This window comes from Cardiocondyla obscurior, linkage group LG15 (assembly GCF_019399895.1).
Source record: "Cardiocondyla obscurior isolate alpha-2009 linkage group LG15, Cobs3.1, whole genome shotgun sequence".
In the NCBI taxonomy this organism is placed as follows: Eukaryota; Metazoa; Arthropoda; class Insecta; order Hymenoptera; family Formicidae; genus Cardiocondyla; species Cardiocondyla obscurior.
In genome coordinates this window covers 1165476-1192842 of record NC_091878.1, presented here as the reverse complement: position 1 = coordinate 1192842, position 27367 = coordinate 1165476, and the positions used below count along the sequence as shown (strand labels likewise).

At 39.9% G+C, this 27367-nt stretch overlaps 1 protein-coding gene across 18 annotated transcripts in view; it reads left to right on the top strand.

The window, feature by feature from the left end:
• Positions 1-27367, top strand: part of Foxp (forkhead box P) — a 244442-nt gene that overhangs the window by 203528 nt on the left and 13547 nt on the right. For 14 of the 18 annotated variants that reach the window (XR_011546695.1, XM_070667133.1, XM_070667138.1 and 11 more), the window contains 10 exons: positions 13632-14207; positions 14612-14674; positions 17949-18198; positions 18337-18441; positions 18559-18733; positions 19892-20078; positions 20874-21171; positions 21756-21824; positions 23640-23716; positions 24242-24343. Coding sequence is in view for 17 of the 18 variants with exons in the window: in XM_070667133.1 (XP_070523234.1) it covers positions 13632-14207; positions 14612-14674; positions 17949-18198; positions 18337-18441; positions 18559-18733; positions 19892-20078; positions 20874-21171; positions 21756-21824; positions 23640-23716; positions 24242-24343 (1902 nt within the window). In the remaining variant the exon portion in view is untranslated. Of the gene's footprint in view, positions 1-13631; positions 14208-14611; positions 14675-17948; positions 18199-18336; positions 18442-18558; positions 18734-19891; positions 20079-20873; positions 21172-21755; positions 21825-22564; positions 22610-23639; positions 23717-24241; positions 24344-27367 lie in introns of all 18 variants that reach the window. The other 4 variants (XM_070667128.1, XM_070667131.1, XM_070667142.1 and 1 more) reach the window with 3 other exon arrangements.

Here is a 27367-nt window from a genome sequence, read left to right as displayed (position 1 = left end):
TAGGGAAACGTGTGCTTTAGAAACTTGTGATTAAATGCTTTTTCTCGATTTATATGTAATGTCGCTTTTTTTTGGGAGGGAGTAGAGTCTTTTAGCCTTGCGCAATTATTTAGAAACTGATAGTGCGAGTGAATACGTAACGTGTTCTGCTAATTAAGTCTAAATGTATACCTATACTTTTACGCAATGTAAATACTTCGATAGATACCTTACGCAGACGAATATTGTTTGTTTCAATTGAGAAATCTTTATCGATTTCTGTCAAGCAAACGCTTTTTTTTTTTTCTGATAAATATACTTATTACGAAAACTTGAATAATAATTAATATATGTCAGCATTGTAACATCTCCAAAATTTTATTGAGCTTCGCTGAGCTGGATGATATAATAGAAGTTCTCATTTTTTAATGTAGAAATAAACTAGATTAAATAATTAATTTAACTTGTAATCAAATATTTTGATATGTAACGTGATATTATTTTATTTTTCAGGTGAGCTTGTCCTCGAGAATTTTCAAACCGTTTCCAAAAGTTTCTACTTTTTCAAACACGTAGGTAAGCGAAACGTAATGAAAGTTTGAAGTACTAATTTCTGTGCGCTATAATTATAATTAAATTTTTTCGCGCAATTTAAAATAAATACTCGTCTAAAATCTATTGTAATTTTTATTATATTATACGCTTGCCGCGATTTAACGCACGGGTATAAAAGTGATGAGCACGTTTTTTTTTGCGCGATAAAATATTTTTACGGAAAAGATGGAACTCGCGATCGCTAATAAATTACCGGCTCGAACGACCGTAGCCTCGTCGATACTACGATCGCTCGCTGTATTCGTACGTTGTTTATTGCACGCGCAGGAGCACTCGGAAATCATATTCAAGTTAAAGGGATAATGCCGCTCGAAACACTACGAGGGTGCTCGAGAAAACAGAATGCCGAGAGGGCTGGCGGTCGGAGTCCCGCTACAAGCGGAATAATGTTTATAACGTGCCGTTTCGACGGAATTCGAAATTTGTTTCTTTATCGACCATAATTTTCCGGAATCTACACACGAATAGATTTTGCGGACCGTGCGCGAAGTGGTACGAGGGTGATGCGAGTAGTTTCGGGTCCTCCGCTGTACCGCTTTCTTCACTTTCATCCGCGTAGCTTGTATTGAAAAGCGTTACGATTCGACGCGTCATCTCCCTACTCTTTCCCATCATTCGTGGCTCCGCGACTCTAAAATTTTATCCCTTCCGTTTTCAGGAGTGAGGTATTGCCTGAAATGCCTTGGTAAATGTTCGGAAAATGACTGTGCGATTTTACTTTTTTTTTTTTCTTTCTTTTTTTTTCCGGTGTCGTAGAGCGGATATATTATGTATGGGAAGGAGCATTAAAATTTTTCATAGGGCAGCGTGTATTTTAAATTCTGATTTTTCTACGGAGAAATCTTGATTCTCTATCGACAGAGATATTTTTGTATTAAACATATCAATTTTTTGTGACGAAAACATTTTCCACTGATATTAATACAATATGTATGGTATTTCGGTAACGTATCTCTAATGACTCGATGATAACGAGTGTTAAATTTTTTAAACAACACTGACTAATACCTCGAGTTTTCTGAAAGCTCTCTCTAACTTGTCTAAATCGCGTTATAATTCTTTCATATTTCTTACCTATTTTTCGTGCACGTTTTCAACTTCGGTATCAAAGAGTGAAAACATTTATATCTTCACCAAAGTGGTTACATCGAACGGCGGGATTTTAAAAAAGACGGATTCCGATTCTTGCGTTACCCTGGCGCATAAATTTTTCGGTCGGTGCATCGCAAATAGCGTATAAAGAAACATGGGACGAACAACGGAATGATAAGACGTTAAAATGCATCACGTTCTCCGGCGCGATAGCGCGCAGCGAGGGTGGGTGTCGCGTGAAATAAGAGACATACACGCGAGCGCATTATGCGAAAAATATGGTAATAATATTGCCGAGGCCAAGCAAAACAGCCCCCTGCATATGAAATACGCGGAGATCTCCCGCACTTGCAGCCACCGCCTTCCTCTCCTTCTTATTCATCTCGGCCTTCTCTCCCATCGTGGCCCTGGGTGCGCGGTCGCGTTTCGCGCGCGCGTTTACTCCTTTTCTCTTTTTAAAGCACCTCATCTGCCGCGATCTCGGGAGCGCACCCCCCCTATCCGGTCGACGCCACCGACTGAATACAAATGTGGCTTTCGGAAGCGGCGTAACGCAATTCTCGGCGAATTAGCGACGAAAAACAGGAGTTCGCGGAGGCGAAAAGAGACCGTCTCTTCCTTTTGCTCCGTTAGAGAAACGTGATTTACGCGAGCCTCCCTTAGTCCGCGATTAAGTCCGAGACGTCGACTTGCAAAGGTTTTTTTAAAGAATACTCTTTGGAGAACGTACGACACTACTGATCACTACGCGAGATCGATTTTTGATTAGCCGGCGAAGGCGCTGGAATAGGAGAAATTGAAAGGGTCGTTAATTATCCATTAATTGTGTCTAGAAAAGCTTCGGACGTATTTAGACAACTAAAAATAATTATATTCAGACTTTCATTGATTGCTGTAAGTCTGTTTACGTGGACGTAGAATTATTTTAAAGTGTAACAAATTTGTTGTATCTTAATATTAAAAAAAAAATGACTATGTTCCTTTGTTTTTTTTTTTTATTTTTTTATGTACGATACTCTCTCACGCTCTTTTCTTTTTTCTATACTCTCTACTTTATATCGACGTTAATATTCAAGACAGGGAACGCGCGAAATGAATATTAAACGCGGTAATCGTTTTAGCCTTCTATATAATACATTCTCTTTTTCTTTATTCAATTTCTGTCTTATCTAGAAGTTATATATAATATGAAAAAATTGACTGAGCACTGCTTGTACAACATAATTCGATAAATAAAGAATAAAATCTTATTGGCATTTCAAACCCAAATGTGAGATAAAAGAATTATTAATATGTTTAACACGATTTACATACTTCGACCTGCAATCGAATTATAATACATTCCGTGTTGCGATTGAAATCGGGAAATGTATACTAGTCAGAAATCTACTTATTTCGACAATTGGATTTGCTTTATTTTCGTGGCATTTGTCATCTATCGAAAGCGAAGCGAGCAAATTACATTACGACGTTTGAATAGTTTTAAATTAATTATCCTTGAATTGAAAAATGCTCTTTGAAGTAAGCTCCGCGCGCATATTTTAAACATTAAAGTAAAATCCATCTCGAAACGCGCGACTCTTGTATAAATACTTTAAACTCTTTTATCGCCTCTACATCGCGATAATGCCAAGAAGGAGCAGTTTTATTTAAGCTAGGTGTTGCAAGCGCTCTTTATTCTTGTCGAGAAACATCTTAGCAGGTCCACTTTTCATTAGAGGAGGGCTACCCCTTTCGTCCTATCTAAAGGCGCCTTATACTTCTCCCAATATTCTCGCGCTCCCTCCCCCCTCCTTCTTTTGCTTCTAACTCCTGAGCCCGGAACAACCTGGCATTTTTCTCACCCTTCGCTCGTCCCTCCTGCGCGGGGCGTGAAAAATATTGGATAATTTTCCGAGTCAGAAGATCCGCTGTTGCGCGACTTAATTGTATCATCAAGAACTCCTCAAATTCGGCGAGACGAGGCTTAAGTAATACTGTACAATTTTTAACCACAATCTCATCCGATATTCCAACCGCGTCGGGCTTGAAATTCAAAACGGTTTAACGCCACTCGAATACTCCGGCCCCCTTCGCACACTACGTTCCTTCTTAATCGCGTTTCCTTTTTGCATTACTATCGTTTGTCATTAAGATACGCTTTTACCGCGAGCTGAAAAATATGTATATATCGCGTAAGAAATTATGCGAGAAGAATTAATTACATCCCGCTGATATAATTACACACCATTCGACAGTTTATTTTACAGTCTGATTAATTTTCTTTCTTTTTTTTTTAACTTTATTTAGTAATTTTAAAATAATAATTATTATTAAATTGACGTATAATTTGAGGGAGATTGGTTACGAGGTTTAAATAATATTTGCTGCAAATATATATAATTTAATTTATTACGAGATATAAATTATAAAATGAAGATCATATTCCGTCGATAGGTGAAGCCGTCTTAGACCATTAACGTGAAAGGGAGCTTGGAGGCGGTAGTATGATTTCACAATAATGCGATCGTGAAAATACGTCAAAGATATTGGCGGGCCTATCTTTCCTAGCATTTTTTTTTACTCCCGGAAGCAGAGGCGCGTAGGAATGCAAAAGCGAAGTGCCCGGAAAAGTGGGGCGGCCAGGCGACGGCGGAGGTTCGTCGTCGGCCTGACGGACTCTCTCGTTTGTGCAAACAAACCAAAATGGACTGCGAATAAATATGCGTCTACGAGCAAAAGCGAACGCCCGTATGCTGGGTCATGATCCGTCCATGTACGCGACGGGGTTACGAGAGGGGATCGCAGGGATGAGTGAATCGCGTAGCGCGAGGGGGCGGGATACGTCGGGGATTTAGAGACCTTTAATGGAGCTCGTCTGCCCTGCGACCACCAGAAAAGGAATTCGCCACTTTCCATTATTCACTCCGCGCCTTTTTTTTTTTATCGCGTCCGCGCAACCTTTTTGGGAAAATTACGTGAGGGCTGTTCTACTCGATAGAAAGACAACCGTTTCCTGTTCCCACATGTCTTTATGTTGGATACTTCCCATTTGTATTTTTATTTATTCTTTTTCTTTTATAGAAAACGCGGGTTATAGATTAAAAAAGTTTCTTTTTCTTTTAGCTTAATCGTAGAGAAATTTATGCGGGTGCGTCAAGAGTTCGTTTGATATTTTTCTATTATACAATGCCCTTTCCCGATTGAATTACATTCGAAGGAACTGTCCGAGCTAAGAGTTATCAAATTGATTTTTTTTTTTATTTTATTTTATTATGCCGCTCCGTCTCTCCGATATTGACTGCGTCGTTTCATTGCTTTCTCGTTGACCCTGTTTCAAGATATTTTACCGAACGATAAAACACGGAGATATTTTGTTTCCTGCTGACTTTTCGCCATTAGCGCGTAGTCGCCTCTGGCGGCAGAAATAAACTTTCGACTACATCCACCGAAGAAAATGAAATAAAGGATACATCTGTTTGGTGGAGCATAATTTTCCGTTTCTTGGACCTCCCCTGCCTTCGAGCCACGGTTGTTGCCAGTCCGCGTTGGCCACAAGTCGTTAATGAAAATCAAACAACGGAAAAATTACATCCACTTGGCGGTTACCATCGTCCCAGTCTTTTCCACCCCTGAGACTTTTCAGGGGTGGTTTTGCCTTCGTCAGCCTTTCCTTTCCTCCACTGCATCAGCGAGGGCTTCTACCGGCCTCTCCCGTCCACCACGTTCTTTCAGCTGCCTTTTCACCCATCTCTTTCTCTCTTTCTCGCTCTCTTTCTCTCATCGTATACCGCCTTCTCCCTCCCCGTATTCGTTTTCCGCCCCTCGTCCAGCCTTCGTTAATCTACTGTATCTTTGCGAAAATGGAATTAATAGAAGTCGTGTTTGCCGCTGCTCGATATTACAATATCGCGTTCGGTGTAACGGGGAAGTCTAACGGTGTTTGTACAACTACAACAGGAGTCTGAAAACTGTTGTTCCTTCGCGGCAGTGTTTGAGCTACCTTTTTCGGAAAATGGACGTAGAAGGGTATTTAAAACACGGGTCCGCGCTATCGCAGGCTTCACGAAATCCTATCGCCGTGCAGTGCGATTTTTAGTGCTCCGTTTATTGCGATCCGCGAAAATTTACGTAAATTTATTAGATTAGAATTCAGCTGTTCGCGCGCCCGCGGAAAATCTTCAAGAAATACAGCTGGTAAAGTCCGCTAAAAAAAAAAGTCCGGCGCCTTTAAACATTTCGAATAATTAGCTGTTAATCAAGTAAAAGCATACGCTGCTTTAGATGTGCCGGCGCACTTATTACAGCAATTGACTTAATTTAATCAAAAACGGGACGGGCGCAATATGCCGTGCGAGATCCGAGCACAAGTATCCCCGTCGACCCCGTGTTTTTTGCTTCGTTCCTTTGGCAAGGAAGCCACGAGATCCGCCAGCCGGAAAGTCAGGAGCGAAGAAAGGTCTCTTCATAATTCAAACGGCCACTAATTGATACTGAATTATTAATCGGAATGAAAGTAAAACACAACCTCCTCCGGCGCGAAGAGATTACCTGGCCATTGCCTAAGGATCCATCTAGTTTTCTGTTTCCTGGTAGAGAAACTTTAAACATTGTTTCGATGAAACAACAGATTGTTTCATGTATATATAAGCGGCATTTGATTTTGCTAATTGAAATTTTTCTCGTTCCCCCATGCTTATTTTCACAGACTATAAATAATGCATAAAAAAAAATTTTCTTTTGCCACGGGCGATAATAACGATAATTACGAGATAGAACATTTTTTTTAGAATTAAATATCGAACGACGGAAGAAGTAATTGTGGAAAAATTTTACGATGAGTTATCGATCAGCCTTTTATAACATTTTGGTGGAAAAAAAAAAAGTCGATCCATTAGTCAAACAAGCAAACGAAATGCAGTTTGCAAGATGCGAGAAACTTCGCATATTTGCTCGGGATGGGGGTTTTTTTTTTTTCTCTCCTTTTATTTTATTATCCGTACCGACGGTATTCGGTCGGAAGCACACACGTATTCCCACCGAAACGGGAGAAGAAATCGAGGATTGCCGTTGCGGCGACACGTACGACGTTGCACATTTCGCGATGCGTACGTAGAAATCGCTGAACCGATGGATGTAAGCAAACCCGCAGAATGTCGAAATTACTCTCCCCGATGCACCCTCTGTTCCGGTTTCTCTGTTCATCCGCTCTCGCTTCTCACCCTCCGCCGATGTTCGGCCCTACGCCCTCTCCCGCGGATTCGCACGCACACATTTTCCCGCTCGCTCCGACTCTTCGGTTCCATCTCTCTGGGCAGCCTCGATCTCCTGTATCTCGCCTATCCAGCTGCGACGATCCCACACCTCTATGCGTTAATTCCTGTACACACAGACAGCGGATACCTACGGGAGAGCACACCGCGGGCAACGTTTACCTTGCATAATGCCAGCGATCTTTGTTTCTTCCTTCGCGCCGCGCGTCCGTCACGCTATCCCGAGAGCGCCGAAAGGCCATTCTTTTTTTTTTTTTTTTTTTTTCTCCACGCGAGGCCTTCCTCATTTATAAAATACATCAAGAGCAACGTAAACATGTTTAATACTCGCGTAAATATTTCCCCGCGGATTTTCTGCGGACAGTTGATGATTATTTGCACTATTAATTGCCCAGAAATGAAGAACACGTTGAAACACCGCGCGCGACTGCGAAAAATTGCAATAGATTGTCTCTGATATTTATCCTCGACGAAAGACTCGTTCGGATAGGATTACGCGTTACGTAATTCTCGTCGATTCCCGCGAGCCGTCCTCGTAAAAGATTTTTTTACCGGAATCTTTCTTCCGCTGTTCTAATAATAATATTAAATTATGGTCGAGTGATTGATAAAAATTTATCGCGGCGCCATAAAAAATGTGGACCAACGGGAATTTCGGCGATCGCAAACGACGACCGATAATTGAATCGAGAATTTTTGTAACGATCGAGACACCGTCAGACGATGAACAAACTCTACAAGAGAACGGATGGAGTCGTGGATTCCTGACGAACGGAGGTTAGCGAATCGTACTAATTGATACCAATGGAAGGGCGCTTTTACATTGTCAGTCGGGAGAATCAGCCTCGATAGAAGTCTGTCCAGGGTCGTCATCGTGATCCGTTCGGTCGCGTCGCTGCACTAAAATAAACCTTCGAAACGAGTGGCGGCGGCCAGGTAACTCCGGAACTACGGCATTGAGAGCTCGGTGGAGGAACGAGGGTGAAAGGGAGAGGCAGAGCGGAGGAGAGAAGGCGGAGGAGGTCGACGGCGATGAGTTCGAGTTTTTGAGAGGCTGACGAACCAATCACGGGGCCATCTATAATGTACACAGCCCGTTAACGATTGAGACCAGAGACATTCCGTCCGCTTGGTCCTAGCCATTCTCCAAATATCCGCCATGGCTAGTCAATCGTCCCAGGAAACCTGCCCGCACCACCGCCCAGGCAATTCCGCCCCTTTTCTCTTTTCCGCAGCCGGCACGTGAAACGTTCGTCGGACCGTCGACCGAAACGGACGCCCGCGGAATCGTTAATTCCTTTCAATATTGCACGTCCTTTTCAGAAGCCACGTCAAGTCACCGGGCGGACGTCCCTTTCGCCGGCCGAAAGGGCGTAAGTGGCGTTTCTAGCTGAACGCGTCTCTCGCGATTATTTTCTCCGAGACGGACATTTGCGGCGCGAGCGGAAAGCACGAAGTCGCGGACACATTTCACCGAGATCGGGACCTCCATTTTGTTAGGAAAGCGTTTTCCAATTGCGCAAATCGATTCGTTCGATTAACGCTGGCTGCCTGTGCGTCTTATATTTAAAACTATCATTTATATATTTTTTTTTTCGCGAGAGAGAACGTACACCGTGAGAATCGGTATTACGTGAAACATAAAAATCCTCAGCTGTTTGCATCTTTAACTCGCGAGCTAGGCACCTCCGGCGAACATTTTCGTCGCGTTCAATTATATTTTTTTTTTTAATTGTCGTTCTCTTCGAACACTTGACAATGATAGCGACAGGCAGTCGGGAGCTGCGAGATAATTTGTATTCCACATTTCTCGCGAAACGATGGGGACGTCGAATACCCGTGTCGTGTCTGTTCATCCTCCCTTCTTCTGCTCTCTCCCTCGCGCCCGTTCGTAAGACTCTTACACACACTCGGGGCCAGCGAGTAACGTCTGATTATGCGAGCGCATGACTGCCCGTAACGCGATTTAATATTAAAATATTATGACAAACGTCAACAGGAGGCGGGTGTAAAGAGACGCGTCTCTGATTGGCCCGCAACCGCGTGAATACGAAACGAGAGACAGGGACATCTCGCCAACCCTTGTTTTGCCCTTCGCTACTCTTCCCTTTTTGCTCCTGCGACTGAAACCCAGAAGAGAGTTCCGGCGGATAAAGCGAACAAGGGGACCAGGTGTTAATCCAGTTGAAAACGCGGTCTTCCGGTTTTTAATTCCATTATTCTTTTGTATCTTGGGAGGACCTGCTGTATCGAGTAAAGGTTTTGATACCATCTCGTATCATTTTATATTTTTTTTTTATGCGATAAGTACCGCGGAAGAAAATAATTCTTTTTCCCAGCGAAAAATTAAATTAAATTTTATGTTTCCGCGCGTTAAATATGAATATATGCGAAAGATTGATTTTCAGGTTAGCGGTGAAAAAAATTATATGTAATGCGTAATCAATTAAACGTCTGATAAAGCGGCCACGTATATCAAAACTGCGAAGCAAAATAGACAGGTGAATGCAAAATACAAATAAAGAATCGGCATGGAATCTGATTTGGATTCATCGTGCAAGTAGATCGTCGATGCGGTATCAATTTGAACGTCCGGCCCTTTTTTTTCGTACGATTTTTTTTTTTTCCCTCCCCCGTGCAAAAGTATCTGTAACACGAGCGAGTCTGCACACACGAGAGCACCGAACGAGGCTCGACGCACGTAGTTTAGCCTGCGCGCATCGTCGACATGCAGAAACGCGCGCTGAATAAACACTCCTGACAGCGGTGCCTGTAACGAGTTTAAAATCTAACGATATCCCGCCGGTTTGAAACACGGCCGAGGTTCGCCCGGCTATCGAACAATCGCCTATACAACAGAAATTTCGATACCCGTTTTGTATTCATTCCCGCCTATCCGCTGATATCGATATCATTCTTTTTCCGCTTAGCAAGCAATTACCGAACGATTGGCGTTGATCGTTCGCTATTAAATCACGACAATTTCGTCATTAAGTGATTAGCATCTTGATTTCCTATACACCGGCCGAATGATTTCTAAATCTCGTGAGATCGCGAAACTTTTTCTTTAAACGAAGATCATTCAAACGGTGGCAAAAATATCTTTTAATAATTTGCGTTTAAATTAGAAAATTAATTTATGACAATTAAATCGGTCAAAAATGTGGCGCAAAGCCGACGAGTCTAAACTCTTAGAAATCAACGGTCCTTTGCCAGGGTATCCCTTGTGCCGGCAGATGAAGCGTAATAGAAACGTTCGGCAGTTCAGAGAACCGAAAGTACCACGGCGAGGATGTACATAAGGGACTCATATACAGCTACGGGAGTTCCGATAGGAGACTCGTCCGCGGCAGGAGAGCGAGGGAGTAAATCCAAACAGTAAACAGAGCGAAGCTTTTGCGAGGAAGCGCTGGTGAAAATTCTAATATATAAAAGATATGAAGATCGTCCGCGCGCGAGGGGAGGGGGTTGAAATTCGAAGGAGCCTCCGGGATTCAAATAAGTGGGGTTACGCGCGGTACCAGCGGAGGCACGAAGGGAACGAGGGCGCGTGAGGGGGTGGCCGGGGGGGGGTCGAAGGAATCTGAACAGCCAACAACAAGCGCAGCCTCCAACCTTTATTTAACCTTTTCTTAAAAGAGTCTTAGGAGTCCCTCTTATCTGCAGTCGATGGCCCTTCAGCGTCGGCTCTTATACTTTCATTCTTTCGTACTCTTATATCTTTTTCCTCTCTCTCCCTCCGCCCTTTCCCCCTCGTGTACACACGTCGAACTTCATCGTCTTTTCCCCTTGTCGTGTGCCCGGCTGCCGCGGAAAACCCCTGCGCTCTCGCGGAGAGAGAGAATCCTCGCCGCGCTGTCGCGGTTTCGGTCTAAGATTCCTCGTTTCTTCATTAAGAGAGACGCGGAGTCGGAATTAATTAAGAAATTAAAGGTCGACTTCACGGGAGGTACTAGCATGAGCCGGAGTGGAAGTTAAACAGTTCCGGTGATCGTCGCGTTTCATTAATTTCGTGGGCAAACGCTCGGCAATCTGAACGTGGGTTTCTTTTTTTTTTTTTTTTTTTTTTTTTAATTCTTTAATAACAGTTGCCGGGCAATTTTTACGCAACCGTTGCATTTACGGCTATCGTTTATACTGCACTTTCTTTTTTTCATAAGGACTTAAGTAGATGTAAAAAGGACTCGGAATATTTATTTGCCCGATACATATAACGTTTTAGCATTATTCATAATTAACGAAAATAACATTCTTATTTTTGCAAGTCTACATCGACGTCGACAGCTTGCGTATTTGTCCGTGTTGTTCACAAGTCAATATCATGTAATTTAAATTTTAAACTTTGCCACGTGCTAGCGGCCATGTTTAATAATGATAAACAGATAAGTTTATTCAGCGAATACCTGGCTACAATCGCGTGAATAGATCACGGGTATTTGTTCGTGTTAAATTAGAGCGTTAGCCGCAGAATTTCGTGCTCGCGGTAAGTGACGGAAAGAACAAATTCGGGAAGCGGCGTCAATTCGCGCACACCCGCGTCAAATTCTGCGAGTGCCTTCGCTACTGTTTTCCTTCGCCGCCTCTGACTCCACCGTTTTCTATTTCCTTTCCTTTCTTTCCTCTGCCTCGCGGACTTCAGCTTGAAATGCCACGCGCTGGCGCTCCTGACTAAACACTGATAACGCGCGCCGCGGAATTTCTTTGCATGTTATAAACATACGTAATCGTACACAAATAAGATTAGCATAGGACTCGGCATGCTGGATTTGCAAGAGACACACGGTCTTCCGCCTGAGAGACAATCATTTCGCAAGCCCCGCGCGTAAAGGCAAACGTATTTTAAATTTATCTCCGCCGTCGTCTTTGGTAGCGACTGATAGGATGCCACCCGACTTTGAAACCGTAGATTCTACGCAGCTTGACTGCACAAGCCGTTAATTATTGTTAGCAGCAGACAATACAAAAGCCTTAAATAGCTCTAAGCGTCTTGTAAAGTAATAAAAGTTCACTACAAAAAAAAAAAATTTGCGTAAATTCATCTTTATGGATTAATTCTTTACGTTCTAGCTTAATTATAATTGCAACTGCAGATCGCGACGTCATAATGTATCTGATTTTCATAACGAGGTATACAATAAACTCACACGTACGCATGTCATTATAAAGACATTTATGCCGCGTATGTAGATTGCACAATTGTTTTCGTAGACTGGAACGACAATTGACGGAATCAGCGAATTTGCATCATTTGATATTTTAATGACGTAAAGTGCAATAGAAGTGCGTAAGAAATATTACAAAGAAAAGAAAAGAAAGAAGAAAAAAAAAAAAAAAAGGAAGAATATGTACGCGTAATAAACATATCGCGGAAAACGTATACCAGCGTCTTCGATAAGCAGTTTTGCTGTTCTGTTGTTCGATGGATCTTCGCGATGATAAATATTTGCGCAAGCGATGCGTTCCCGCGACACGTGTGTTTGTGGTAATTACTTCATTGCGTGATGATTGTTTGTTATGCAATTCGGTCCCGACGGAGGCACGAAGTGCAAGGCCAACGAGCACTCAAATTGGAAATATTTTCAACCGTACGTGTCTCGCAAGCTATTTTGCTTGTTATTGTACGTGATATAATATATGTTTAAGCTAAGTGTTTACCAGAACAAGCAGTTGATTTAGAGCGATATATATTGCGAGTAGCTTACTCATCTGTTTTAATTTTGTTCGCGATTTATGACACTACCACATATTTCATGTGGATGTAAAATATTTATATGCGTTACCGAAGTTATTAATAAACCGTGCTTTCTATCTTGACCCAAACTACTTAACTAATTGGCAGAAATTAAATACATGCGCGTGAATAACGTCGTTGAAAACTAATCTCTTAGAAACGTTCCTTGTAACGAGTGCTTTTTGCGGCAATGTTTTATTTTCTAGATACTTAAATTATTTATCTATGCAATAAGATTCAAGCCGTTCGATCGAGAAATTCCACGAGCGAACTGATATTTTCTACGGTGAATTATATATCTCGTGGTAATTAAGAACAATACATTTCTCTGAGAACGTTGTCAAATGTCGCTCCATTACGTCATACAATAACACAATAGTAATGATAAACTTTATCGAGACGTCTGAAACGCGCCTGAAAGTTTCGACCCTCGCGAGAAACGCGTAGAAGAGAACCTCGGTTCCGCCTTTACACTCGACAATCTGCTTGATGATGGAACTTAATAAAACAAATCCCGCTGTGTAAACAGCCGCGGAGACTCGAACCGACGTCATTTAGACAACACCGAGTTTTCCTTCGAGCCAGCCAATGATGACGGAGCAGCCGAGGCTGGTCCGCGCTCGAATACCATTAGATAAGATCAATATTGTTCAAAATACAGTGGAAGTTTAACGCATGTACATTACGCGGCTCTTATATCATGAATATTCCGCCCGAAGCTGAATCCTTTGCTTCCTTGTGATCCTCCGTCAGACAATCTCTTTCGTTTAACTCTCGTTTCTTATTTTGACGTTCGCCGCTATGCAAAATCCTCCCGATCGACTTTTATCTTATAATCTAGAAGTTTAGCTATTAAAATTTCGGGTGATCTTTGTCTCGTGACGAAGCTATTACGATTTTACTACGAGGCAGCTCGCAAACAGCCTGTGATCGAGCTCTCGATCTCCATTTTCATATTGCAGGCTACTTCGCTGTTCGCAGCCCTGAAGCAGCAGCAGCAGCAGCAATCGCGCGACAGCGTTTTCTCGTCGCGGGACCGCGAGTGCCGCGATAGGGACCGCCTGTCCGCGGTGCGTAATCGCGACTCCGGCAGAGGCAATATAGCGGAGACCGGCAGCGGTAGCGGCGTTGCTGATCAGCAGCAGCAGGATCTCAGTATCGAGTACCAAAGCAATGGGAAGCTCAGTCCCGCCGGGCACGCAGTGACATCAGCACCCATGACCCAGCAAAAGCAGCCTATCATCACGCAGCAGTCGCAACAGCCCAGCTCAGGGGCACCGGGGCCCCAGCCTAGCCCGCATCAAAGCCCGCAAGCCCCACAGAGGGGTTCACCGCCGAATCCTTCCCAGGGTCCGCCACCCGGTGGCCCGCCAGGGGCACCGCCGTCGCAGACCCCATCGCAGATGATGCTCAACTCCACCAATTTTCAGCAGATGCAACAGTTACTACAGCAGCACATACTCAGCCCCACGCAACTACAATCTTTTATGCAACAGCACACGTTGTACATGCAGCAACAGCAACAGCAGCATCATCAGGTGAATTTCATTCGTGTCTCGTTTATTACGTTAAGTGTTTTGTGAGCACTCGTTTTAATAGAATTAATATAAATTCTGACCAATATTATTTTATATTTATAAACGTGTATTGGTTTCATTTAGCTTATTATTTTATGAATAAATTTTTTTTTTTAATTTTACTTGACATCATTATTGTGTACCTTACAACAAATTTCTATTTGAAATGAAATATATACTGTGTTTAAAATTTAGTATCTATTAAAATCTATTGTCTTGTAAATATGTGTGTATATATGTTAATGTAATAAATCAATGTATTTATATACACATATAAAACTTTTTTTTTATACTTAATTTTTATACTTTTGCATTAATTAATTTTTTATTGCGCTAGTTACATTTATAATATTTTTATATTGCAGGATTCATCTTCCGATCATGCATCTAATCAGGAGCGATTCGGTTACTTCTCTTCTTTAAAGAACGTAAGTAAAATTTTTAATTACTTAATTATTTGTTCTTCGCGACGTACGTGGTTTACGCGACGTACCCGATTTACGCAAGTTTCTTTTTTTTTTAATATACTTTTGTGTGCAAAGTAATCCACCCAAAGTTTACCCACCCGAAGTTCTTATATTGTAAGAAAAAAAGATCTCTGACTCACCGAACGATGCGCAGCAGCGGAGTTGACGATCATCTGTAACAAATAAATATAAAATTTAAATTGCAGACATGCTGAAAGTATTAATCGGCTTGAACAAATTTTTTTAATTCGCGAGAATCAATATCTTGAATTGTTGAATGATATTACCTTTGGGGAGAAGAATAGGAAGTCTGTTCGCCTCGTGGTGCATATGCATAGTGTGTTAGACTCAATTCCGCTTGAGAAATGCTTGACAAGGCTACGCTCACCGCTCGTTCGACTGTCACCCGAACTTGTTTATGGATATTCTTCACTTCGGAGCAAGTCTTCACGCTCTAAAAGAGTTTCATGCTGATTATTCTGGCAAATATTATTTTGAACATTATTTCAATAGTTCGTGAGTTTTGACTATCGATTTTATGAACATACAAAATAATGCTTACTCTCGAGGTTGCTTCGTTCGTGCATGATGCCTCTTCAGGGCTGATTCTTTCCCTCGAGATATCGGGCCGGATTTTTGTTCGCACATGAGACATTTCCCACATTCGTTTCTCTTCTCAATATTCATCTGAAATAGAAAACAAGTTTCATTTAATCGCGTCAGCCAACAACTTGCGATCAGTGAATTATCTATCAGCGCGTAACTCTATGCACAACGCCTCCCCGCGGCCGCCTTCTTCTCTCGAATTGCCGAATGCTTTTCTCGGTCAACGAAGTATATTAATATATTATAAGAATATATTTGAACGTACCTTCCGCGTAACGAATATTCGGCGCGCATTGAGGCTCCGTTATCTTCGACGCGTCAGCCATCTCGTACAGAGCGATGATTGCGCGCGCGAGTCGCGTACAAGCGTCACCATGAAGTTCGCCGTAAGTCGCGTAGTTGCCGTAAGTCCGCAGAGCGCCAGCTGCGTGGGTGCGCGTCAGTCGCCGGCAGAGGCGCGAGGGAGAAGGACGACGTGGAAAGTAGGTCACTTGTCAGCTGATGCGCCGGCGAGTGCATTCACATCGTGTTCCGTCGTGCCCACGGTCCCCGCAGTCTCCTCGACTACGTGCTTCTCGTGGCCGTCTACCAGTCCGTGTACCGCGCATGTGCGCGCTAGCTACGTGCATACAGCACCGAGATCGCGATGACCGCTACGGTCCGAGCACGACGCATCGTTGCATAGTGCATGTACGCCGTTCCCAAGACCAACATGGCCGAATTATTTCCAATCCGAGAGAGAGCGCCGCCACTAGAAGAAGATGTATGTACGTCTGCAATTATTTCCGAACGCTTGGCAAGATGCTTTCCGCGGACGAAGCACTCGTCGGAGAAGTCGTGGCACCGGGATGCACTCCGCACATCCGACATGCGTATCATTCCTGTTAAAAACGTCCCTCGACTACGTTCTACGTGCTGTATGTTGGTCGCCGGGCGGAAGGAAGGAAGAAGGTGAAGGTAATGAAACTCACGCACCGCGCCGCGTACCTATTTTTTGACTTCTTTCTATCTTAACGTCCTCTGCGCTCGAATATTAAAATACCGCCGTTGACCAGTTGAGAAATGGTTAAAAACAGTAGTAATGAATTAAAGATTTTCATGCAAAAATAAAAAAAGAAAAGAAAGCTGCACGTTTCCCAACGAAAATAACTTTTTATTCGTAGCTATTTACTCAATGGATAAATTTATCGAAATCTAATCGTAACTTTTATACGAACGCGTACCCACATTTTCGCGCAAGACCTCGAGCGAGATGCGCCGCGCCGTGCAAATATAACGTCGTAATCTAATGACGCGGTATCTTAAATTTAACTCGTAATTGAACAAACGAAACGGAAACGTAAGACACTTTCGTGAGAGCGGGCTAATCTTGAAAGAGGTTTTGAATTTCTCGGTGGACGCGCGATTTGCGGCCGGCAGAACTGCCGGGGAAGTTCGACGCTGTAGCGAGAGGGTTGATACTCGGTCTGTGTAAACAGGTAGTCCCTTCTATATCGTTACGATAACAATACACGTCGCGCGAACCACTTTTGCTATCTAGCCGCAATGTTATCCTGGCGCCTACGATCCAATAAGCACTCCGATATTTCTTTTCAAAAATACCTAACGCAAGTGGCAACAAATATTTTTCGTGGCACCGTGTAGTTTATTGTAGTAGAAATTATTCGTCGAGGAGAAGAAAGTCCCGCCGGAGCTTCAAGCTTGGACAGGCTATTGTTCTCTCGCTTCCAAGATCGCGAGTTTAACGTAACGATTTCTATAATATTTAATTCGCCGAGACGAATAAACGCCGCGCGGAGTTTAAATTGTAAATCGAAACACGAGTTATCGCGGATATGTCGGGTAAAAATAAAAATTCTCGGAACGTCATCGAAATTTATAATTGCGCCGATAATTGTACGCGAAGTATAAGGTAAATACGAAATATAAAGAAACTCGTATGCTTAATATGAACATGGAAAATGCTTATTAGCGAGAATGTGTTTGCGCCTATTAATCGTGCGGAGTGTTCGTTTATAATAATATGATAAAGGGTGCGTACCTCGAAGTTTGTTTTAAAATATCCTCGAGGCGTAGGAGAGAGACCGAGAAATGAAATAGGCGGAGGGAGTTAGTTTGGAGGGTGAGGTAAGCAATTAAGCATCGCCATCAGCCGTTGTGTCTCGTTGTTTGTCTTCGAGCTACCCATCAACTGCCCTCTATCTTCTTGCCCCCTTGGTGCTGCGAATTATCTGCGCCCGTGATTTATTCATCATTCCAAGACGTAAGTGCCGCCCTTTTTTTTTTCTTTTTTTTTTCCTCTCCTTTTTATTCCGACCAACTAATTTGGCTGGGCCGAAACGTTCTCTTCTCTGACGTTTAATAAGAAACTGTCGGTGAGGTATCGTTTGATTTGCAATTAATTATCTATATTCTTTAATTAGGAAACAGCCTGTAGGAAACTTATGCGGAAGCTGCCATGATATGATTAATGTAACATTTACAAGGGAAAAATTAATGGATTTTTTATTCTTTTTTTTTTTCTTAGTAAATTATATGCATCAAATTGTTTACGTTTTATGTTAATTATTTTTAAAGATGTAATCGTTAAAATAGTTACATTTAAATACCGGCGACAAATTTGTTTCAGCATCAGCATCAATTTGCGGAACTCAATAAAAAACAACTGGAGCAGACAATGCAGCAACTGCATGAACAACTGCAGCTTAACTTATTTCAACAGACGCATTTATTGCAAACGGCGGATAAAAAGAAAGCGTCGGGGACTCTTCAGCAGCTCGCGATTCAGCAGCAGCAATTAATACAGCATTTGCAAATTACACAAAGGCAATATTTGTTGCAACAAGGACTGAGTCTTCAAGGCCACAATCCTTCTTCAGGTATTTATATGTTAAAATTAAGTGTAAGGGACTGTGAGAAATAAATTGACGATTATTATACTTTTTTTTATTTAATTTAATTTTACTTAATACATAATTTATAAATAAATATATATATATTTTTTTTTTCTTAATTAGGTTTGCCACCGAGTGATAATCTGCCATCATGGAAGTCAGAGCCCTCGGATACGCCAGAATCCCATCAGAATTCCAACGTGTCGAAATCCAATTCCGGATTAAACGGTAAAACAACAGTTTCACGCTTTTCCGATGACCACAAGCTCGCTCGTTTCCTTTGTACTCTAATTTTTTTATGTTTGTGTTTTACTTTTGCGACGTTCGTTTGCCGAACTATCGCAGGCATTCTGAATTCAATAGCTTCGAGCCGACGGTCCGAGGTGAACGGCACAACACCGATGGACGAGAAGCCGCTGGATGCCTCCTGCAACGACAAGGTTCATCCCCTTTATGGCCATGGGGTTTGCAAGTGGCCAGGCTGTGAAGTAATTTGTGAAGACTATCAAGCATTCCTTAAGTGAGTTTTCTAAATTCCTTTCTTAATTTTTTTTTGTATATATTCATTACATTTTTAATGTTTAAAATTGTCTGTGCAATTATCTAACTACTTTTGTATCGAACCTGACAAAAACTATCTTCAACTAACAAATATCAAATTTTTATAAGTATAATTTTAGAAATATTTTAATAATAAAATAAAGGTATTATTCTAATTTCGCGAAATTAATTAAAATCGAAAAATATTTATAATTTGCATTAATCCAAGTCAGACTTTATTGTTAACAACGCCACGTTACATCATATTTTAGAGAGGAGTAAACTATTTTTGAAGTTAACAGATAAATGTAAAAGAATGTTTCGAATACCTCGTATACGGGAAGCTGAAAAAAATTGGAGGAATAAAGTCGGTAATTAAATTGGGGAGAATGAGGTAAAGAAAGTGTAGAAAAATCGCTCGTGTCAGCGTATCTCATTGACATCAGGCATTTTCGCTCATCGGCCTCGAGCCGCACAACCGCAAGCTCCATCCCATCTGAAAGATCTTTCGTAATCACGTAGCTCGTCTCGGTGCAAACTCTCCCTCAAACAAGCTGTTACTTAAAAAAAAGAAAAACGCTAATTACCTTTGTCTCATTAATATTCACGACATTCGACCGCATCGTTATGCCCCTCAGTCTAATCCCTTTCCTCTCCCCCTTCAGTCCGTTCGTTCAAGCTCCCTCGACCTTCCCGCATCTTCAACCGACCCGCTCCTCCTCGCCATCCTTCTTCACTCTCGTCGATACAGCCGTCTGTTCTGTCGACGAAGAAGGATTACGGAAATTCTTAAATACGGAATCTTGTTGGCGTTGTTGGCACCCTCATTCTCTACCTACGGCGACGCGAAGCTTAATTTTCTGTCCTAGCGTCTCTTGGGGGTTCGAGCTCTCGAGATTGGAGAATGAAAGCGTTACGTGCTCAGGATTTTTTTTTTTTTTTTGCGACTTCTGACACGCAGAATTTTTTTCCGCCAATTCTTGAAATATAATTGTGCGACTGTCTCTGCATTTTTCCGTATCTTTTAGAAAATGCAGGCTGCGAATATATTATAATTGATTCGTTTTTAAGTAATTATTGCACAGACAAAACGATGTTGGATTTAAATAAAATCGAAATTGGTCTTGAATTATTGCAGGCACTTAAATACAGAGCACACATTGGATGACCGATCGACAGCGCAGGCCAGGGTCCAGATGCAAGTAGTGTCGCAACTAGAAATTCAGTTGCAAAAAGAACGGGACCGACTAGGTGCCATGATGCATCATTTGCATATGGCAAAACAAATGGCTTCCCCGGAACCGCCAAAGTCGTCCGAGTCATCGGTAAGATTCATTTATTATTTCTGCTTTTTAATACACTTTGTTGAAAATAATCTTATCTTTCTCTATTACAAATTAAACATTAATATTATATAAAACAAAAGAAAATTTTTATTATAAAACCGCAATTGTAATTCACTTAAGAGTTCGCTGTCGTAATGAATACTGAAAGCCGAACGTGGAAAAACGGTCCGACCGCGATGCGTAAACTTTCTCCGTTGCGGTATTGCTGCGAGATCGTAAAGCAGGATTTTCACGACAGACCAGCTCGTTGGAAGATTTTACGAGCTTCTCGCGGCCCACTAACAACAACGCGAGTTTCAGTTTTAACGCGCCGTCAAGTCGAGTGCTAATTTATACATAAAGTTCGTATTAATAATTCATCGGAGCCGCGGTAATTTTATATCGCCTTAATTAAAACCCCTAACAAGTTGGGCAGTCGGAGAATACCAATATCGCATTAGCCTGCGCCAACGACAACGCTCGACGGCTGACAGCTTAATTATTTTAACGCGGTTGTGTGAGTAATTCCGCTACAAGGATTAGATTCAATGTTTGCACACCACTGCGACATGTTATACAATATCCATTATTAAAAAAAAAAATATATATATATATATATTTCTTTAAGTTTCAAATATTTTTAGATTTATGAGAAATTAATAAATCGCTACGCGACGTACACGAATCTTTATTTAACAGTATATTACGGTCTGGTACCGAATCGATGCTTATATCTGTATCGCTTTTTTTTTGTCTGCGACGTTTTTTAATACTTTCAACAATTTTCTTTTTCAGACGGGCACGAATTTACCAAAGCTAAATTTTTCTACTGCGCTGATGGGTCAGCCGCAACCTAACTTCGGGGTCTCCCAAGTGTCACCGGTATCCATGTCCGCGTTGGTGTCGGCCGTGAGGTCACCCGCGGGTACTCAGCTACCCCCGTCTGTTGGAAGTGGTCCGATGCCGCCGCTTCCTACCATACCCAATATGTCCAGTCTACCGCCCATGCCGAATATGCCTGGCAGTATGCCGAGTATGGCTGGTCCAATCAGACGGCGCATCAGCGACAAGTCAGCTCTTTCTTTGGCAGGAGGTAAGGTCAACTCTTCATCTCACTGTTTAATTGTCTCGCCTGAGATTTAAGATCGCGTCTTCTAGGATTAATAACAGCCAAAGTCGCACATTATACGTTACCAAGATCAATTTAATGTTAACGTCAATTTAGTGACAGCTCTTCCGTTTTACCCGTTTCAAGGAAAAAAAAAAAAGGATTTTGTGTTAATAAATCGTTGATACGTTGAAATATCAATGCATAATATAGTTCGTTAATTGCTTACACATTAATGGAGATAGAGTAACAGAAAATGGGATTTTTACGAAAACATTAAAAAGTATTGAATTATTAAGGATTTATTTAGTACTCTTAATTAAATGGAATTAAATCTGCATATAAAATTTAATAGTGTTAGGAGTAGTTCTACTGTACAATTTTTTTTTTATTTATGGAAACGTATCTTTTTGTAAATTTAATGCCCTTAATTAAAATGTTTTCGATATAACCATTTTCCGAACATATAGCTTTATGCTTGATACGTGAGCTTGGAAGTGGATTAATATCGTCTCAAAACAAGGTGAAACGAAAGAAATGACAATTCAGAAATTAAATACTATTCGTAGGACTGTATGACGAGGGCACTGTAAGGCGCAGAGTAGCCGTCGATAGATCTGGAATAGATATTAACGAAGGTAACGATAACACAAGATCATACTCAGAGTGATGCGCGAGCTTCGAAACGCTTTCGAAAAATTTTACTCATAGTGCAACTCTTATTAAATTATTAATAGGAGAAGCTAATTGTTTTTTCTTTTGTTTTTTTTCAAGTTTATGTACAATACATGGTAGATAACAAATTTACGTGTGTGCAAAATTATAATACATCATTAAAATATAATAAAATAATATACAACAAAAAAAAGAAAAGTTTTAATGCACATTTTTCAATTTATTCGACAAATAACATGGTTTTATAAGACATTTTTATTTCAATCTTACGTTAAATGATGATTATATATTAATTATGCATATTAAAAAAAATTATTCTTGGCATTTCGAGGTTCGTCACGAAAACATAATCACTCTGATGAAATTAAAAACAAAAAAAAATATATATATCCGATCCTGTAGCAAATGCTCTTTACGGTCCTCTCTTGATCTCGTGCCTTTTCCTGTCGTAAATTGTATCACACGCACAGATTACTTATGGTAGCGACTATGTCACGTGAAGCGACAGTGTTCGACACCTTGTTGGCGGCGTAGAACGAGTATAGGTGTGTAGAGAGGGATGCAAGGAAATTAATTTCGATGAGAAAAGAAATGATACGTGATGAAAAATAAAATTCTTTCATCCGCCAGCTCGAACCTTTTTCTTATCGATGCTTTTGTTGTTTCCTTATTTTTTGTGCTGCCCGCCCTCCCCACCGTGTAGGGCTGCCCTACATGCTGGAGCGTGCTGGCCTTGACGTCCAACAAGGTACTGTCAACCTATTTTCCACATTCCCTTTTGTGGCTTACAAATTTTCTTGCAAAAAAGGCTGCACTTTGCATGCTGCACTCATCTCCTTTCTTTGCCTTCGCCCCGCTCCCCGTTTCTTCACGTAGTTACCAATTTTCCTAATTTCACCGATAAGCTCCTGAAACATTTAAAATCACAAGTATTCCAAAACCCCGTGCAAACAATTGGGATTGGATAAATTGACTTGCAGTTTATCATTTTCAATTGCTTCTATTTTATTTTATTTTTTATTTTTTTTTTACCGTCAAAAAAGGTGATTCATATATTTGGTTCGAGTTATTTTTGCTTAACTTTTGCAAACAAATAAGGTTTTTAATTTTAATATTAAGATACAGATCGAATACATAAAAAATTAATAGTCACAAAAAAAAATTTAATGTGAACTTCAATGTTTGGATTGCCTTCTTTCGATTTTTAAGTAACTTCCTTTTTATATTTTTTGTAAGAGCATGCATTAACAAAGAGTTATTATTTTAAGAGATGATCAGATTTCTTATTATCTTTTGCATATAGTTTAAAATTAATTTGATTACCTCTTCTTATTTTAAAAGTTTAGTAGTTTAATTAAAAACATGTAATCATTTTTAGAAAAAATGGTTAATATAAAAGTAGGAAATTAAAATTTGATACTTATGTAATGCTTTATATTAAATTGCAGTTTAAAATTAATTTTAAAATTAATATACATATGTTCGTCGATTTAATTTCTCTAAATATAGGAAAATATCACGAAAATTATATACAGCTTAGTTTATTTAGTGAAAATTTTTTAATTAGAATTTGATCATATTTTATATCTAAATTTATATGAAACGAAACAATGTTTACTTATTTGCTGTACTTCTTATTCAAATTTTTTTGCAAAAAAAAAAAAAAAAAAATTAATCACGTGTAATTGCTCATTATCGTAACGAAAACATTAGCTTCCCAATCACTCCAATTTTTAAAAATGTACAGGGTAAATGAAATTTGTTGCGTCCGGTTTCAGAAATTCAGCGAAATAGAGAATTCTACAAGAATGCAGACGTCAGACCACCATTCACGTATGCATCCTTAATTCGGCAGGTGAGTACCTAATACAATTGTCCGATGATTATCTGAATATCATATTTTCCACCGCGTTATATTAACAGCGCATCATCCCGAGGACTTTAACAGTATAATATAGGTTGAATGTTCACGTTATTATTATTTTAATTACTTAGAGAATATACTGCAAATTTATTTTTAATTTATTTATTAAAGTTATTAGCACATTAATTTTTATTTTGACCGAATTATATATTTATATAAATTTATGTAATAAACGATCACTTTTTATATTGGAATTACAGTACATTTCGTAATTATATACTTATAATTTGCGCATTAAAATTTATTTTGCCATTTATTTTACTTTTTTTTTTTATTCTAATATTAAATCATTATGGGACATTGCAATTGAAAATTTTTTAATGACGCGTGAACTAATTTTTAAAGAATGAGAAATTTTTCCATTTGTTTTACTTGGCTTTTAAATATTTTAATTATGATGCTGTGCACTTTAAAATAGAACAAGTTAATATAATTATAATGTTACTGTTTTGATAGTCTATCATCGAATCTCCCGAGAAGCAGCTGACGCTCAATGAAATTTACAACTGGTTCCAAAACACATTCTGCTACTTCCGGCGCAACGCAGCAACGTGGAAGGTATATTTTACAATTCTAATAAAATAATTATACAATCGTTTCAGGGCAGGAAAATTAAACAGGAACCAAAGATAAAACTACTGTTAGCTTTTTAAATTTGAGATTCGAGATATCTAGAACATACATTTTTTATTATTATTATTTTTTTTCTTTTCTTTCTAATTTATTACGCTTGCAGCCAGTAATTTTTACAAGGCGCGAAACAATTCTAATTTCTTACGGCTTTTATTATTTTTTTTATTTTTTTTTTCTACAAGAAAGCCGAAGTACATTTCAAGCGTAATCTTTTAAATAGCGGAAGAATTGCGATGACATGGAAGCAACTCTCTTTTAACTGTTGGGTGAAGTACGAATTTGTTTATTCCACGGTAGTCACGAGGACAAAAACCAATCTCGCAATTTCCATTTTGTACGAATGATTTAAGCTGAATGCGCTTAACAAGAAAGGGTGACAGCTTATTGAGAATTTCGGATAATTACATGTATATTAATTTGGATTAACAGGCTAAGTGACGTGCCGGGCAGAGCAGCTGGTAATGATAATTATGTTGCTTTCTCGAATAGGTGTGAAGGGGGGGGGGAGAAAGGGGGAGGGAGGAGAAAACAACTGGTAACATGCGAATTATGACATATTACGAGTCATTTATGAGCCATCTGTCATTATATTCTTCCCTGTTTCCCTTCGTTCGCTGACCACTCGATAGCCTCGCGTGTCAGAATAACAGCATCCCCTTAAACTAATAGTAAACTAATAGTCCAAATCAATAGTAAATAGAATTGAAATGTCCTTGCGTATGATTACTCGCATTAACATCGCGCAGACGTTATTACGTCGATTATTTTGCCATTTAAAATAATGGCCACCAATATGCTCAAAAGAGACGGTCGCGGCCGTCACGCGTAAAAACGTATTTAAATAATAATAAGGACACGCTCAATGGGGGATCTTGCGAATCGTTTTATTCCGACACGCAAGACGAGCCCGGACGATTTCCGACGTGTCATCCATTATTTAATCCGTTGCCGATCAACCGCAATAAAATTGCAGATTAACGTCGCGGGAGCTGTAAGAATAGGAATTAACATATACTCATTTCCCGGTCGTCCGAATATAAAAGTACCGATGGTTCATAATCGATTTGTAACCCGACGTGACAAGCCGCTTGTTGGCTAGAGTGTTTGCGCGCGTGCGTTTTTTTGCGTGTGTGCGAGTGTGCGTGAAAGTAATTGACGTTTGCCATGACGCTTTGCCTCGCATGGTTATGTGTATATGAAAACATAAAGAAGAAGAAAAAAAAAAAATATATGAAAGAAAGGAAAAAAAAAAGAAAGAAAGAAACGCAAACAGGTTTGCCGCAGATAGCGGAGGCAGATAGGCAGAGAGCGGAGCAGCCCGGAGGAGCCAACACGCCGGCGGTAGCTGATGGCAACGAACACTTCATCGAGCTGGTCGCGTTCCCGCGGCCTCGTCGAATTTTACATTCGGCCCTGCGGCATGAATAATTGTTGTCGTTGCCCCTAGATTTAGATGACTAGCTGTGCATTAACGATAAAGGAATGCCACAAACCGTGTCTCTTTCGATTAATCATATTTTGGTTCGTTTCATCCTTATGCGGCCTTCGACGTCGCGGTTTCATTGCCCGGTTTCCTTCTGTGCTAACAGCGATCGACCGCCACCGACATCATCGTCATCGTCATTGTCGCCGTAGCCATTATTGATGGTGGACTAATACGTTATAATTATTACTGACGGCTGGCTAGACTTTCTGTTATTATTTCTTTTTTCTTTTTTTTTTTTTTTTAATTTTCTGTATGTTACAACGCGATCGGGACTTCCGTTTCTCTCGTTTGGCTGCCACCTGGAAAAAAAGACTTTTTTTTTTTTTTAATTAATAAAACTAGTTGCCGCTGTATAACTACATAGATATGTAGATTTTTTTTTTTAATTCAGCACACTATTGCACTTGTGTAGTAACTTGCGCTGCTTTTTTTTTTTTTCTTTTTTACATTTAACAATTTGCATTACTTTATTTGTTTGCTTAGCATTTCTAAAATTCTATTTTACATGTCCCAGAATAGAAACAGCTTTTTTTTTTTTTAAATACTATGAAAAGTATTTATTTATTTGCATTTGTTTAAACTTATTGGACATACGCTATTTCGAATTAGAAAAAAGAGTAGAAATTGTACAATAGTATTTTTAAATTTTAATTTAAGGTGGCAGCTTCGCTTGTATTCTTCAACAAAGCTAAATTACATCCATCTTTGAATCATACATTTAAAATAATACATTTAAGAGTAAACCAAATTTTTTTAATAAAATATAAAGTATAATTATATACATTTTGAAAAACATTTCTATTATTTTCTTACAGATATTTTTATAATTTATTCATATATATCCATTTATAAATACATCACAAATATGCATTTTTTATACGTCATATAATACTTCAAAGATGGGTGAAATGCGCTTTTAGAGCAGCGTTGTCGAACAGGTCATCCAAAAATTGATCCGGGTCGAAAGTACTATCTACAAAAGACTTGAATCGTATTGAAACGAGGAAATACAAGATCTAGGTTATAGATCGAGACCATAACTATAAGGCTGAAGTAGCTATTTTGTGCAAGAGTATATAAAGTATATAAAGTCATAAAATATTTAAAAATTTGATTGTAGCTTTCCCGTAATATTGCAATATAACCATAATGTGAACGCTCATGGAGTTATTAAATTTCTTTTTAATTACAATATTTTAATTATTATTGCTTGTTATATTTTTATATTATCCAATATATTTAATTATTAGAAATTTTCTAATCACGGTAAAAACGACGAAGAAATACTTCGCCTTGGCATTTATTTGTCGACAAATATTTTTAATTTCTCTCTGTGTTTCTTTTAATTATTACGATGGTAAAAAAAAAAAAAAAACTGTTCGCGTATCAAACGAGATGGTTCGCAACGCTGCTCGTTGGCACCTTGGCACCTCGACAAACCATACCAGTGGTACACGCACAAT